The 16,275-nt window shown below is 36.9% G+C and overlaps 1 protein-coding gene across 1 annotated transcript; it reads left to right on the top strand.

Annotated features, from left to right (window-relative positions):
- Window positions 1-273: 273 nt before the first annotated feature.
- On the top strand, window positions 274-7,229 carry LOC136702431 (uncharacterized). The gene is made up of 11 exons (XM_066677486.1): window positions 274-489; window positions 1,788-1,876; window positions 2,187-2,332; window positions 2,497-2,642; window positions 2,788-2,879; window positions 2,974-3,065; window positions 3,151-3,262; window positions 3,360-3,583; window positions 3,680-3,851; window positions 4,110-4,237; window positions 4,356-7,229. The coding sequence occupies exons 8-11, from the start codon at window positions 3,482-3,484 to the stop codon at window positions 4,671-4,673; spliced, it is 720 nt and encodes a 239-aa protein (XP_066533583.1). The 5' UTR covers window positions 274-489; window positions 1,788-1,876; window positions 2,187-2,332; window positions 2,497-2,642; window positions 2,788-2,879; window positions 2,974-3,065; window positions 3,151-3,262; window positions 3,360-3,481; the 3' UTR covers window positions 4,674-7,229.
- The last annotated feature ends 9,046 nt before the right edge of the window (window positions 7,230-16,275 follow it).

Below are 16,275 nucleotides of genomic sequence, written 5' to 3'. Positions count from 1 at the left end.
AGTGCTGTGCCACCGTGCTGCCCATTATAAATATTTGTGTTAATAATTCTGGTACACTTTAGTCACCACAGGGTACAAAATGGTTTGTCACTGGGGTGGTATATATAAAGCTAATGTTAATGATACATTTTAGCCCCATATGGTTCCAAGAAAAAACATGACTACATAAAAGAACACTGAAAAGTACTGTATTGTACCTAAAAGACAGCCCCAGTGACAAGCTTTTGTACTTTGTTCAAATCTGTACACAGTAAAAAATACGGTGTTAAAATTTCAGAGTTAACTTATTTAAACCTAGAGTGAGTATATGTAACACCATGGAGAGTATAGGTGCTCCAATGCTGGAGTTAAAACACAGTGTTAAAAATCTTAAGAAGTGCAGTGAAAATTCTACTCCACAGAGTGATAAATTCGCGCCACATTTCTGTGCGGTCCTGCTTGCTGGCTGACGGATCATTTTGTCCAACATCTTCAAAGTGCTACTGTTTGGTAAGTAACTCATGTTCTAAACCGTAAATAGCGTTTTTTTTCCCAACTTGAGATGATTTTAGAGTTGTATTTATGCTAATTGGGATCATATTTAAGTCTTATGTTGTGGTAGTGTCGCGGTAAATTTTACCGTTAGCCGTTTAGCAGCACAGTTGTTGGACATTTTCTGTAAAAAATGCTTCTGCTTCTATTTTAAACAAAAAAAAGTGTCATACAAATGACATATTATATCTGGTTAGATGCTTCCCATTTTAAATTACTTAAACTGCAGCTATGTACAGTTTAGCGTGTGGTTACACCTTAAACTATGCAACAGATTTCATGTTTGCGCTCTGCTCCACCTTAAATAATGCAGCAATTTAGCTAGATTTTAGCGCTAATCTCCACTTAAATGTAACCCTAGTAGTTGTATTCGAATGCCCTCTCGTACTTTAAAATGCGTGGAAGTTACATCCTGAGTCTCGTTCCACCTTAAATGGTGTAATAGTTTACATTTTATCATTATGTTCCTCCTTAAACGGTGCAGTAAACATATTCGAGTGGCCCCTCACACATTACAACATGGGGACGTTAGATTCTGAACCGCGTTCCACATTAAATGGCACGGCAGTTTACATTTTAGAGTTCAGTTCCACCTTAAATGGTGCCGCAATTAGCTATATTAGCTATCTAGCGTGCTCAAAGTTCCTGTCTGAGCCTCGGTCCACCTTAACGCCATGGGTACATTCTGCTGAATTTATGGTGCACCGTTTACATTTAGACGCATTTTTTCACGTTTATGTGTTGGCCTTTATGCTCATGTTCTCTCCGAGCTATTTGACATAAACAGGCCTCTGAAAACGGTCTATGTAGCAAATGTATTTCCACAAAATTGTGTTTAACGATGTTATTTTATTACGTTTATAACGTTAGATTACTGATTTACAGTTAAACATAAAACCTAACACAAATATGTGTTACTGTGTAAATCTCATATTAAAACGTACACAGCTTTATATAAGGCAGACAGGTTAATTTAATAGGTCTTTTTTTCCCCGCCTTGCGCCCAGTAAATCTGGGTAGACCCCGGACCCACAGCGACCCTGAGCTGGATAAGCGCCTACAGACAATGAATGAATGAATTAATGAAAACACCACCTTAAAGTTCCTTATATGAACATTCATTCATTCATTCATTTATTTATTTATTTATTTATTTATTTTCTAGCATTGTATTAGGCCTATACAGCAATGTCTTTTTTTCAATTGTTTTGACTGTGTTATTGATTTTAAAATTTATATTTTAATTTATTTTACAGAAACAGTATGTTGCTGCGAGTTCAGTTTGAGGGAGAGCAAAAGTATGTTAAGCTCTCTGAGCTAACATTCAGTGCATTCTTGAAAGAAGGTATGTACATTAGCTTGACGTTCCAACTCAAGAAATCATTTAGTTCACAAATGTTTTTTTTTTGTGCCTTATATTTTAAATAATAGGAATATATAGTCAAATTAGGATGGACTGCACCTTCCTTATATTTCATCAGTAATTTGTAAAAGACAATATTTGTGGATCCTAGATTCAGTGATTCAAACTTAACTATAAGTGGGTGGTGTTTAATGATGCCTCAGGCTGGTGAAGTTGTGGCTCTAAATATAAACAATAGAAATGCCAAACTAATTGACCAGACACAATTTCTGCAACTTTGTTTTTTTACCAGTGCTCCTAAAATTCAACATACCAGAAAGAAGACAGCTGGACATGAAGGTATATGACCAATCTAACACAGAAGTTGACTCTGAGGTTTTTGAAGAAATTGCAAAGGAATCACCTGGAACCGTGTCACTCTGTACAGTGAAGAACTTGGTAATCATTCAGACTCTTAGGAGATTAATGCATTATTAAGATGAAAGGTATAGGTTAATAAATCAATACTTAAAATATAGATGGAAAGTATGGTTAGAAATTGTTAAAAATATAGAAAGGTGTGATGTAATATTTCTATTTTTGTATGCTTTCATAACACACAGGCACCTCTCAATCATCATCATCCTCTGTAAGATCTGATGACACAGTCACTCTGAACTTAACAGTGTGTGATCCTCATGAAGAGGCAGTCACTTTTGAAGAAGGCCAGCCTAAAAGGCCTTGCCGAATAAACTGTAAGGCAAAAGCGGTAGGTAGAAGCCTAATCTCAATTACGTTTTATCTGGTGGGTTGTGTTCTTCAGCTAATTATTTTCCAATTTACTTTTTACATTTTTATTTGATTTTAACTTTGATTTTACTATTACTAAAAACACAATATTATTCCAATTACAGCTGATTGAAAAGGTCCTGTCTTCAAAACCTGGTGGTGAACGGATTATTCAAGAGTACGGGAAAAACAAAACTTTGACAGATAAAGATATATTGTTAGTATTTTACAATTAGTAATTATTTTTAGAGCATTGTTTGATGCCAAATTTGTATGATTGTATATTTACTTAATTAATAAACCTTTACTAGGACTTCCCCCCCGAAAAGTGTCAGAGTGATGTATGTAAGGAATAGTTGCACTGTTTCCCAACCTGGAAGACCCATATTCACAACATGGATATGTAAGTAAAAGTTTCATTATGCACATTTTCACTACTTGGAATATTTATATTGAGTATTCATGTATGCTTATGTGTAATTATATAGGAACATTACTACGATCCAGAGAGTGGGTCAGGATATCTGGCATGGCGATTAAAGACCATACAAAGAAAAACTGTAGAGGAAAGAGGTGCCTCAGGAGTCAGATCCCCCAAAGGTAAGTTTACATCTGTTACACTTTACTAATAAAACTGTGATATTATGAGCTGTGAGTTGTGCAGGCTATAGTCTATGAAATTTTCCTCTGTCCTAAGTTGGTGGGCCAGTCCATAGTCGACAACCATTTACCAGTGAGGAATCGCCAAGTGGTGAGGATGTAGATGCAGCCATTGCTGTTTTGAGATACTCTGCCGATGAAGACACTATTCGGGCAAAGATGAAAACTACCTTCATTTATCGCCAAGCATTGGTCAATGATGCAGAAAAATCAACAGATGTCTTTTCGGTCTTCCCACGATTTCTAGACACCCCAGGACTGGTATATAATTTTACAACACTACACCACAAAAATACCCAGTATTGTCTCAATCAGAAAGTATAACTCATTTACATGTCTATGTTTGTTGCACTGAAGATAGAACAAGATTTCAGACTTATGTTTGTTGAGGTTACAGCCAACAAGTTTCTGGAGAGATGGCCAACAACATTTAAAACAAAAGTTATTGAGGGAGCCCATGGCCTTGCACCAACCACAGAGCTCCTGGATTTGATGCGAAATTCTGAGTCAAATGTTGATTTTCAGAATGGTACGAATAGTGAATTATCTTCTTCTACACTTTCAGAAAAAGGTTCAGTGTGGTGGTAATCTCAAATATACATATTCAGTACCTTTGGTTAGGCAAGGTACACTTACACTGCATACCTTTTAATGACCAATAATGTACCGTACGTTTTTTTTTCCTGAAAGTGTATGTGCAAAATATGCATTTGTGTAATTGTGCAAGTTCTCAATTAAAGGTATTGGTGGTATTATGTCAAATTGACATTGGTTTATTGATCTGTAGGCTGGGACAGTGATATGTCTGCTCTCTTGCTGCTGCTACATCTGCTACCACCATCAGCACAAGGCAGAAAGAGGCCGGGAAAAATGTCTGCCTCTCAAGCAGGACATCAGCTCATCAGATTCCAAAAGGTAAGTTTTAAAAGTTGTTTGAAATTTATGTTCCATCAGCTCAACCTCATGAACAGTGGTGATGTGATGCATCATCAGAGATTAGTCACTAAATATTTTTATTAAAAATCTCTTGTAGGTTGGAACCAGTGTGCAGCAGCATCTAGATAGAATCACCCAAAGCAGACAGCCTTATCTTCTTGCCATGGGATCCACAAAGTGCAGCATCCATTCCTACTTCATTGTGATCGACAATCATGCACTTCCATGCAAGGCGACAGGTTCAGTGGGAGCTTTTGACGAACTCTTTAAGGCACATTTTGTCTTTGGTACATCGTACAATTCATGCCTAAACAATGTTTTCACTTTTGTGCAAACAACCATCTACAACATTGACATAGGGGAAACAAAGGAGACTCCTAGGGTTGCAGAATTAAGAGCTAAAATGATGTGTTAGAGAAGAATTGTTGAGGAGAAACCATGAGATGTTTTCAATGTAAAAGTGACCATGAAAGTCCAAACAGCCTCATCAAACACCTTAAGGTAATTCATGGACTCTGTACAGGAAGGACACTATATCTTAAATGTGGTCAAGTGGGATGTTCCCGTTCTTTTGGTAGCTTTTCTGGTTTCAGAAAACATCTTAACAAATGCCATGTAAGCAGTTTATTAGATTGTGTAGAAGATGGTTATTTTTCAAATCCCCAGAGTACCCTCAATACATGTAATGACACACATGTTGAAGTGTCATTTGAAAATGTAGAGTCAGAGCTTTGTTTGCCAGACATTGTAAATAGTTGTGCATCCGTAATTACTGATCTAAAAGCAGCAGGTGTAAGTCAAAGTTTAGTAAATTCAGTTGTGGATTCCATGGAGAATATTGTCCAAGATATCCATCAGCATGCTAAAGAAACTGTCATGAAGCATGTGTTTTGTGATGAAAGACAAACCGAAATGTGCAAGAAGGTTGAGGCATGTTTTGAGGAGTTGGAGAATCCATTCACTATTTTAAGTTCTGAATACAAACGATCAAAATTTTTAGCAGGCAAGTGGGATATTGTAGAACCCGTTGAATGTGTAATTGGTTCAAGATTTGACACAAGACGAAACAAAAAGACTGGATCTTATGATCAGGTAGTAGTTCAAGACAAATTCATGTATGTTCCACTTTTGTCTACTTTGCAGTCAATATTTAAAAGTCAGCATGTTGCGGAAATGTTGCAAAGTACAGGTACCAACAACTCAGGGCTCAGAGATATTTGTGATGGATCTTTTATTAAGAGTCACCCTCTGTTTTCAGTTGAAAAACACACTGTGCAGATTCAGATGTTCTATGATGATTTCGAGGTTGCAAACCCACTGGGATCCAAGCGAGGTATTCACAAATTGGGTGCTATATATTTTACTTTAAGGAATTTTTCTCCAAAATGGAATTCTTGTTTGGCTAATATACACCTGTGTGCCTTATTTCATGTTCAAGATATTAAAAGGTATGGTTTTAGTGGAATTCTTGCTCCTGTTGTTCGAGATATTAAAGTTTTGGAAAGTGAAGGTATTGAGATTCCTTTATATGGTGGTTGTGTTCGTGGCAGTGTATTACAGGTTACGGGCGATAATCTGGGTTTACACAGTTTATTTGGTCTGGTGGAGTCTTTTAGTGCAAGGTACTGCTGTAGGTTTTGTTTAGCAGAAAAAGATGACTTTCAGACAGAATTTTCTGAAGATTCTTCCAAGATAGTGTTGCGCACAAGAGAAATTCACACTTCTCACTGTCAAGAAATGACAAGGAAACCAACTCTTCCTTATGTTTTTGGTGTGAAAAGTTCATGCTTATTAAACTCATTGCAGTATTTTCACACAACTGAGAACTTCTCAGTTGATGTGATGCATGATGTTTTAGAAGGTGTGGCCCAGTTCGAATTGAAGTTACTGTTTGAATATTTGATGGAAAAACATGTAACATCAGGAGAATTACAATTAAGAATACAGAGTTTTAATTACGGATTTATGGAGAGAAACAATAGACCAGCATTTGTGAATGTATCTGTGGGATCTAATGATCTGGGACTGAATGCAGTTCAGTCATGGTGTCTACTGAGAAATGTTCCTCTTATCTTTGGAGATTTGGTAAATTCTGCTGACCAGCACTGGGAACTACTTCTTTTATTACTTCAGATAGTTAACATCATATTCTCTCCCGTTTTATCTCAGGGTCTGTGTGATTTTTTAAAGCATTTGATTGTGGATCACCATAAACTGTTCAAGAAGTTGTTTCCTCAGAAAAAACTTTTACCTAAGCACCATTTTCTTATCCATTATCCCAGCTGCATCCAGAAAATTGGACCTGTACTCCATAGTTGGTGCATGCGGTATGAAGGTAAACATAATTTTTTCAAAAAACAACTCATCTTTTAAAAATATTACCAAACATTGGCAAGAAAGCGTCAGTATCATATGGCATACAGTTGGCAATCTTCAGCAACTTTTAGTTGCTTAGACATTGGTCCAGGTAAAATGGTGTCTTTGAACATGGTAAAAGGAGGTTCTGGAATTGCCATGGCAATGCAGGTGTCCATTAGCTCTCAGGTTATGAAAGTGCGTTGGGCTAAATATCATGGATATGTTTATCGCCCACACTTGGTTATCTGTGGCAAAGTTGAATCTGATATGCCTCTGTTTTATCAGATTGATTCTGTTCTGATTTTACACAGAAGACTGTTGCTGATTACCATGCCTTTAGTTACTGTAGCTTTGCAAGAACATTTCCATGCATATGAAGTGACCAGGCAAAAAAATGATTTAGTTTTCTTTCATGTCGATAATCTGCATTATCATAGGCCTTTTGACATACAAATGTCATATGGACTGAATGACACAGCTCTGTTTGTTGTCCCGTATTGCTTTCTCTGGTGAGCATGTGATTTGTCATTTTGATACTGATCTCAACATTATAGGCAAGGTGAGCATGGGCAGCAGGATTTGTCATGTTTGTTTAATGTTATGACCATTACAATAAATGATGGTACTGTTATCTTGTGTTATTGGTTTTGTTTGATTTTGATATTAATTACATTACATGTAATTTAAGTTATTCATTCATTCATTATCTGTAACCCTTATCCAATTCAGGGTCGCGGGGGTCCAGAGCCTACCTGGAATCATTGGGCGCAAGGCGGGAATACACCCTGGAGGGGGCGCCAGTCCTTCACAGGGCAACACAGACACACACAGTCACTCACACACTCATACCTACGGACACTTTTGAGTCGCCGATCCACCTACCAACGTGTGTTTTTGAACTGGGAGGAATTAAGTTATACAGTATAATGCAATTAATATTTAAGAATTATACTTTAGAGAGGAAGAAATACACTAAATGCAACCACTTTAGTGTTAAATATAATTACATATTTAAGTGACAATATATAACACTTTCAATTTAAATTAACTCCGAACTGTGTAATTATTTTACTCTATGCAGTGTGATTAATTAACAGTGTTAAATATATTTACACATTTGGGTGTTAAAGTTAACTCAATTTTTAGTTGGATTTACTCTTAAAATATGACACTATCCATAGAGTAAATTTAACACTATTTTTGAGTGGGACCAAATGTTATCTGAAATGGAGTTAAATTCAACTCTATAGGTGTTAAATTAACACTTTTACTGTGTACTTCATTTTCTTAGTATGCAATTCTTGTTTCATTTACATGTGTAATTGAATACAGAATATTATTTTTTAAAATATTTTCATTGTGTATATATATATTACATTATATATATATATATATATATATATATATATATATATATATATATATATATATATATATATATATATATTATACATTTATACATGTATGCCATGCCATGTATGAGTCACATATTTTGGGCTAATTACAAAAATTTGCCCATATGTTTATAAATATGGGTGTAATGTTTTTTCCAACCGGGATTGTGAACTGACAGGTACAATTAAATACTAATTGAAGTGTTATATAATGGAAACTATTAAAATAAATAATGGATAAACTATTAGGAACCATTAAGTGCCTGCCGTGTGAACGTAGCCTTAGATTCAATTACAAATTTAACCATCGTTTCACACCACGGTAAAGTTATTTTTCTTTTCGATATTCGGTTTTCCGGCGTCACCTTTTCAAAATAAGGTTATATCTGACACAGGGTTACATATTCTGAATGGTACGGACACAGAGAACAATGCACACTCTTTTTATGGACGCTCCGGTGCATTTGATATATGCTCCTTTTCCTTTCAATAGCTAAACCGTTTTTTAGCTAAACCACAGTTAGAACTTTAACATGCTCTTTATTGAAAATTCAATTTTAAAAAATTCAATAAAAAATAATAATTTAATTTTACAGACAAACCAAAGGGTGTGCATGGTTAGTGTGATTAATGTCTACAATGCACAGCTGTATTTATAGTCATATATAACTTGGTTGAAAAGTTATTAAAAAATAAATTTAAAAATTCTATAAAAAAAAGTTTTCCATCCATCAATCATTTTATTGATAAAATAAATCATGTGCATGATATCAAACACAATGTACACTTTATATATATATATACATATATATATATATATATATATATATATATATATATATATATATATATATATATATATATAAAGGCTTAACATTTAAAAGAACAGATTCCAAAAACAGAATTACACATTTAGAACTTTAACATGCTCTTTATTCTCTTTAAATAAAGCTTTCTGCTTCACTACTTCTCACAGTCTCTGGTATTCTTCACTGTGTCCACAGTCCACACTACCTGACCCCTCCTGGGTGAATCAGATCAGACAGACAGAGTGAGAGACAGACAGAGTGAGACAGACAGACTGACTCGGTGTGTGTGTGTGTGTGTGTGAGAGAGAGAGAGAGAGAGAGAGAGAGAAACCTAAATTCTGAATTTAACGGTTAATGAGAGGTCAGTATGAAAACACACTTGGTGTGCATTGTTCCCCATCACTCCAAGTATCTAACACGGCCAATCTGATGTTTATAAACACAGTGAAAACGAAGCTATTTAAGATTGTCACCTGTTGTTAGCGGCGAAAGGAAAGTACGTATGTAGACAGTCTAGAAACGAATGCATTGCGATGTCAAAAACGGTCTGTTTTTTAGCTATTGAAAGGAAAATGAGCATATATCAAATGCACCGGAGCGTCCATAAAAAGAGTGTGCATTGTTCTCTGTGTCCGTACCATTCAGAATATGTAACCCTGTGTCAGATATAACCTTATTTTGTCAAGGTATTGACGCCGGAAAACCGAATATCGAAAAGAAAACTAACTTTACCATGGTTCATTTCACCTCCTCCACTCACAACCCTACAGTCACACAATTACGTTTTACAAATACTTCCCTCAGACAATCATCACAATAGAATAATTTCTCTATTTTCTCAATGGAATAACTCATAAAATTACATTATAAGGGGGTATTTCCAGGCTGTTCGTTGCTTATACTTTACTCAAAGTCGTATAGCCTATTTAAATGTTAATGTTTCCCAAATCTACTACATGCTTTAACTCGCTTGTTAATTGGATATAGATGTGCTGATAATATAAAATCTCGTTCTTTAAATGTCTTAAACTTTAAACGTGCCTCGCACTCACGTCTAATCTGATGTAACTCTACAACGCGGCTGATGTCTGCCGCTAACTTCTGGGAACTATTGAGAGGCTCCATGACCCGGCATTGCTGTAAAAAACTGTTCCATTTGCGGCTCTGCAGTAAGTCAACTGCAACTACGAGTCATTAGGGACTTTTCGCTTATTGATTTACTGACTGACTCCTAATGTTGAAAAGCACATGCATGCAGGAGGGTGTAATTGCAGCACCAACTGAAGGCGTTTTCTGTGATGCGAGAACGTCCCTTGTGTGACGTCAGTAACTTTGCTGAATAAACGAAGAAATGTTGGGGGTTTCAGTGCCTATCTTACGGATATTAATGCCTGTAAGATTATCAGGGATTAGTTAATAATAATAACAATAAATAAATAAATAAAAATACAGACTTGAATTCATTGATTATTGTGCAAAATATGTATTCTGCATGTAATTCAACTGTGGCAGTTAACACACGTTAATACACTAGTGGCAGTGAGCAGTGCTTGATTTGTAAACATGAGGTAAGGGCACACGGAGACTGGGCTGATCCAGCAAGTGCACATGGAGTGTAAAGGATCCGGTCTGAACTGGGAGAAGAACCACTGTTTGGAGAAGTCCCGCCCCGACCTGAAAAGAAGATTCTGATTGGTTCTGCTGAGGAATTTGACTCTCCTGTTCACATGGTTTTAGGAGAGTGGATTTATTTTAATTAGAGCCTGCTTTTAATAAGTGGCTGAACTCAACTACAACTGCTGTTGAGAACAGTGCCGGATTCAGGTATATAGGTTCCGGAACACATGCACTACAAATCTGAAAGGTGCTGGATCTTGATCCAGCTCAAATCAAGCACTGACGGTGAGCGCGCACACACACACACAACTGGAGTTATAATCATATACATCATTTACAATCAACGTGAAATGACCATTGGGTAACAAGTATAGAAACATAGCTAATTTAGAAAGAGTAATGTCTGCATTTTGTAGTCACTGGCCTGACGTAGTTTCACCTGTTGTCTCCGGCAATGAGAAGTCATTTTCCAACATATCTGCCAAAAAAAGATACGTGGGCGCTCCTGTTATGGGGTTCTTAATTAAGAGAAACTCCTTTCCTTGCCGATGGACTCTATTGGTGGGTGTGGCATGCATGAGTAGGAACTGTTAGTTCAGCCATATTTCACAGAGACAACTTAATGTCGCACTACTACACCATCTGTGTTTTTTTCAGCCATATTTCACATTCCAGTACGTGAACAACATTTGGAACTGTTGAGCAGGTTTCCCCTGACATAAACAGGTTTGTGAACCAGAACAATTTGATCCCAGCTGAAACCAAAGAACAGTAGGTTCTTCAGTGCGAACTGTGGCTGAATAACAGGAAATAAGAAAGGAACTGTTTGTCAGTTTCTGTGTGTTTCTGGGGCTTATTTGGCACAACACCATGCAAGTTGGCCAGAGCCATGCCTCGATGCTGGTTAGTTCACAAACTCAGCAGGACGGCTTGGAACTCGGCAACATTTACACACATTATATCTCAAAGAAAGAGGAGGATTGCTGAATTTGTCTTACTTTGCGTGAGTGTGTGTCTTTGTAGTGGGGAGACATTGTTAGTGTGTTGATAAAACTCCATATAGCTATGCATAGCTATGTTAAGCTTCACGTGTTTTACTCTAACCAGTTAGTTACATTAGATAAGTAAGTAACTGTAATTCCAAGAAACGACAAAATGCTCTTGGTCTTCCTGTTCTTTGGTGGTAGATCATCTAGTCTATTTTTAAATAAAATGAACAAGAAAAGGTCTGAAGCCAGTGTTACATATTATGGACAAAACTTTGTGCTCCTTTTTTCATTTCTGCATTTATTCCCAGTAAACATTTAGCCGTTGATTCAACTTTGAAATAACGTACTTGACTGTCGTCTAATCAACGTTTTCTTAAGGTTGAAAATTAAAGTTGAAAAGACGACTAAAAAAGTCACATTAAAGACGTCCTTTTAAAGCCATTATTTCAAAGCTGAAATCACGTACCTAAATGTCGTTCAATCAGGGTTTTTTTTAAGGTTAAAAATGAAAGTTGAAAAGACGACTAACAAAGTCACATTAAAGACGTCCTTTTAAAGTCGTTATTTCAACATTGAAATCACGTACCTAAATGTCATTCAATAAACACTGAATTAAAGTTGAAAAGACATCCAAACATAAACTTTGAAAAGACGAGTAACAGAGTCACATTACAAATGTACTTTCAAAGTACAGTAGGTTCCATTAAGAATTTAATGGTTCAGACTGGATTTTAATGGTGTCTACATCTAATAGTTTTCATCATGTAACCCATTAAGGCGCCCAAATCTGATTTTTTTTTGTTCTGCTGTTCACACAGTCTTTATGTGACCTATATCTGACATTACGCTCTGAACACATTACGCTCCTGAACTGACCCGCGTGCACAAAGGATGCGGCAGGCACTGACAAGAAAACGGCTGCCTGTTGGCTCCAAACAAAGCACTTTTATTTTTTAAATGAAGGAATGGGGCTGGACAGTTCAGCGCTGTATCACCTCCCTTTTCTTTGTGAGTTCTATGTTAAACACTGAGTATTAGTTAAAGACTGTAAAGAATATTAAAAAGTGAATGGATGTTTCTTTCACTCTAAGCGAAGATTGCCGTGTCTCTCACGAACATGTCGTCTCCAAAGAGAACTAGAGCGCCGACGTTAGTTTAATATTTCCATTATCCATAATTATACAGCTAAATACCGACATGAACAATATAAAACTGATATAGAAACAACTTAAAAAGAAGCTTTTCTCTTGTTTATTTTATTAAAAAAAACCTTTATACAAATGACTATGTGTTTTATCTTCTCATAAATGGTGAGACAGGAACCGGATTAAGGAATTTCACACGTTTGTCATTTGCCAATATATTTCACAAAACGAAAATCCTTTAATCAGTCCGTTTCCCTGTCCTAAACACCTCAAATTAAGACCAAAGTCCTTTGGACCATAGTCCAGAGGTCATTCTCAAAGGCCAGAGTTTCTATTTTAAATAGTCAGATTCAATGTGTTCACACAGCCACAAAAAAGATATCAGTGTCACATGACGAAACAGATCGGATTTGGTCACTTTTACCTGCTGTGTGAACATAGCCTAAAGTTACACAACAGCAAGGAACAGAATTGATTTTGTTATGATGTAGAATAGAATGTAATGCATATTTGAGACTTTTAAAGAGTAAAGAACTCTTTCATTCTGCACCTATAGTCTCAGCACCCTGCATTTTGAATTGTTCCTTTTTAATATATCAAATAATCTTCCCAGGTGTGTTCTTTGCATGAAATGTGCAGGTGTTTGAACATTACTTCACATTTGTTTTGTAATCCTTAGAAATTGGATAGAGCTTCTCTCTACATAATTTGACTTTTTATTATTATTGCTATTTTTTTTTTAGAGAATTATTATTTGTTGTAAAATACATTTATGTGCAAACATATGTGATTTAATGTCCTGGCTGGATGTGATATTTTACTGTACCATATTTAATAGCATATTTCTACACAAAGGCTCCTCCTTCTGCCTAATCCAGTCTCTATATAGGAGTACTGAAACCACCATGATGCTCTAGAAAACTAATTTTACCTGATTTATGAACACCTCTTCACCTCCCTCTAACTTACCAGAAACCATAAGGTATGTTTCATACTGACTACTGTATGAGTTTAAAAAGGAATAATTATAATTTAAAACATTTTTAATGCTATCAACAACAGGAATATGCCTGTAAGTTAGACAATAATATCTAAGATATACCTATGAGGCAAATAACATAATATTTTCATACTAATCCTGAAATAGTGGCAATTTTTAAAGCCTATATGTAACCACATACTCAAGTCAATGTGCTGTAAAAATATTGTATGTCAATGCATAAAGACTAATGACCAAAAATGTGCAATTTCTCTCTCTGACTCTATGCATTTAAATTGGCTGTCTAGAGTTTCCTGCAACTATTTAGAGCCAGCATGAGGCATCTGACCACCAAGTATTTTGGACTTCTCTGCTTTACATAAACAGCAATCTGATTGGTTCTTATTGCTGGATGGTGGGACTTTATCCGTTAACAACAAGCTGATTGGCTCTTTATGCTGAAGGACAGGAATCCATGTTCAGCATTATGAGTAATCCTTTACTGACCCCAGGACAGCAGTGTCTGGAGCCCTGCTCTGTGTGTGTCCCTTATTTGAGTCACAGCGCTCATTATAATGGACAGATCAGATTGGCCAGTAATGCATGCTATTAGTCTTGCAATTTCCTGGAGTGCTAAACCTGAACAGCAATGAAGAGTCACACCATTTAAAACAAACACTCTGTTAAACTATTAAGAGCTGTTTAATTTTTATTTTATCAGTTAAAAGTCCAGATAGGACAGTGTCTGGGTCCGGACATGGACCGTGAGCCGCCTATTCTTGTTCCTGCCAGCTCTGCACTCTTCTTAACTCATCAACAGTGAAGTTGGGGTAAATCTGGCTGAGACCTCTTGCTGCTAGATGTACTGTACTGTAAATTCTATTAAAAAGAGTTGTTTTTTTCAGTATTGTGAGAAGATGCTGAAAAAGGCAGACACCATTCTTTCATTGCAAAATAATCAGGTTTATTACAATGAAAAGAACAGCATTTTAACAAGCCCCAATGGACTGCTTGTTGAGAAAATTACCCAAAGCCTTCTGATATTTAATCCCCCATGCTCCACTTATATAGGTTGGTTAGTGTCAACATATGGTGAACATTATGGCTTTTGTTTACATGATTTCCTGTCCTGGTAAGGAGAGATAACTTGTAAGGACATCCTGTCTTGCTGCTTCCAGGAAAGCTTACCCAGCATTCCATTTTCACAGAGACAAAACTCCTATATAGGTAAATTCAGAACAGTGGGTCATTCCATGTACTGCACACACTTATTTTAACGTCATTTGAATTATACCAAATTATATGCCATTTGAAAATATGTAAGATATAATACGTGTCTACAATCTGGTATATTGTATTTTATTTGGTAATCTAAACTTGCAGCTGGCAGTAATGTGGTACATGAAGACTAGTAGAGTTGCCTAGTTGTTTTTTTAAGTTTTTACATTCTTTGTAACCAAACGTTTGTAGACAGCATAATTCTCTGAGTCTTTAACGTTTGCCACATGAGCACAGTGTGAACATGCTCTCTTTTGTGGAGAAAATAGGAACAAGTGGCAGACCTGCCAAATCTGGTGTTCTCTACTGCATACCAGTTGAGCTCTGCCGTGCTATCCCACTAGTGGACATTGGGCTCATGGAGTGTGTTTCTAATTTTTTTCAAGAAGCCTGCTTACCACTAGACTACCATAGCTCATTTTGTAGGGCTCTGACATTGTTCCTCCTTTTCCTCCTCACACAAAGGGGCAGATACAAGTTCAGATGAGATTTTACCACACTGTCCTGCTCTTTTTGTGTAATGGCCTGCATCCCGGTATCTTCTCCATGCACCTGAGTTTTTTGGGAGACATATAAAATCTTGCTACATCAGGTATGGATGCTGACACAGTGGAGGAGCTGGATTTTCTTTGTGCATCCTGAATCTGTGGCAGATACTGCCTCATGTTACTAGAACTGACAGGGAGTCTAGCAAAATGCAAAAATAGACCTAAATGTAAAACAGTTACTGGTTTCACGGTAAACCATTGTAAAATTCCTGATGGTTAGTGATACTGGTTTTGATTACTGCTGTTTGAAAAACTCACATATGTTATGGTGCCAACCATAGAAACAGGAGAAACATGGCACAATGACAGCAATGGTGAGGTTCACAAACTCACCTACCTATTCTCATTTCACTCCTCAAGGGCCTTTGGCTACCATTCATTCATTCATTATCTGTAACCGCTTATCCAAGTCAGGGTCGTGGTGGGTCCAGAGCCTACCTGGAATCATTGGGCGCAAGGTGGGAATACACCCTGGAGGGGGCGCCAGTCCTTCACAGGGCAACACAGACACACACACACACATTCACACCTACAGACACTTTCAAGTTGCCAATCCACCTGCAACGTGTGTTTTTGGACTGTGGGAGGAAACCGGAGCACCCGGAGGAAACCCACGCGGACACAGGGAGAACACACCAACTCCTCACAGCCTTTGGCTACCAGGGGAGATTAATTCAGGATGGGGAGGTGAGATTGGTCACCACACCAGAGTTTGTGAAGACTCAAAATAAGATATAGTCTCACTAACGCACATTCTCTTCTACAGCCATATATTTGTTTAGAAATGTGCTGGTTCATTTACAGTTTAGTAACAGGTTTAGTCATTTTTTACCCCCCCCCCCCCCCGCAGTAATTGTCTGCGGCCACCACCTGAAAAACCAATCTGTTTTTTGAGTGTTG

Source organism: Hoplias malabaricus, chromosome 7 (genome assembly GCF_029633855.1).
Source record: "Hoplias malabaricus isolate fHopMal1 chromosome 7, fHopMal1.hap1, whole genome shotgun sequence".
NCBI classification, from domain to species: Eukaryota; Metazoa; Chordata; class Actinopteri; order Characiformes; family Erythrinidae; genus Hoplias; species Hoplias malabaricus.
This window is presented reverse-complemented; position numbering and strand designations above follow the sequence as displayed.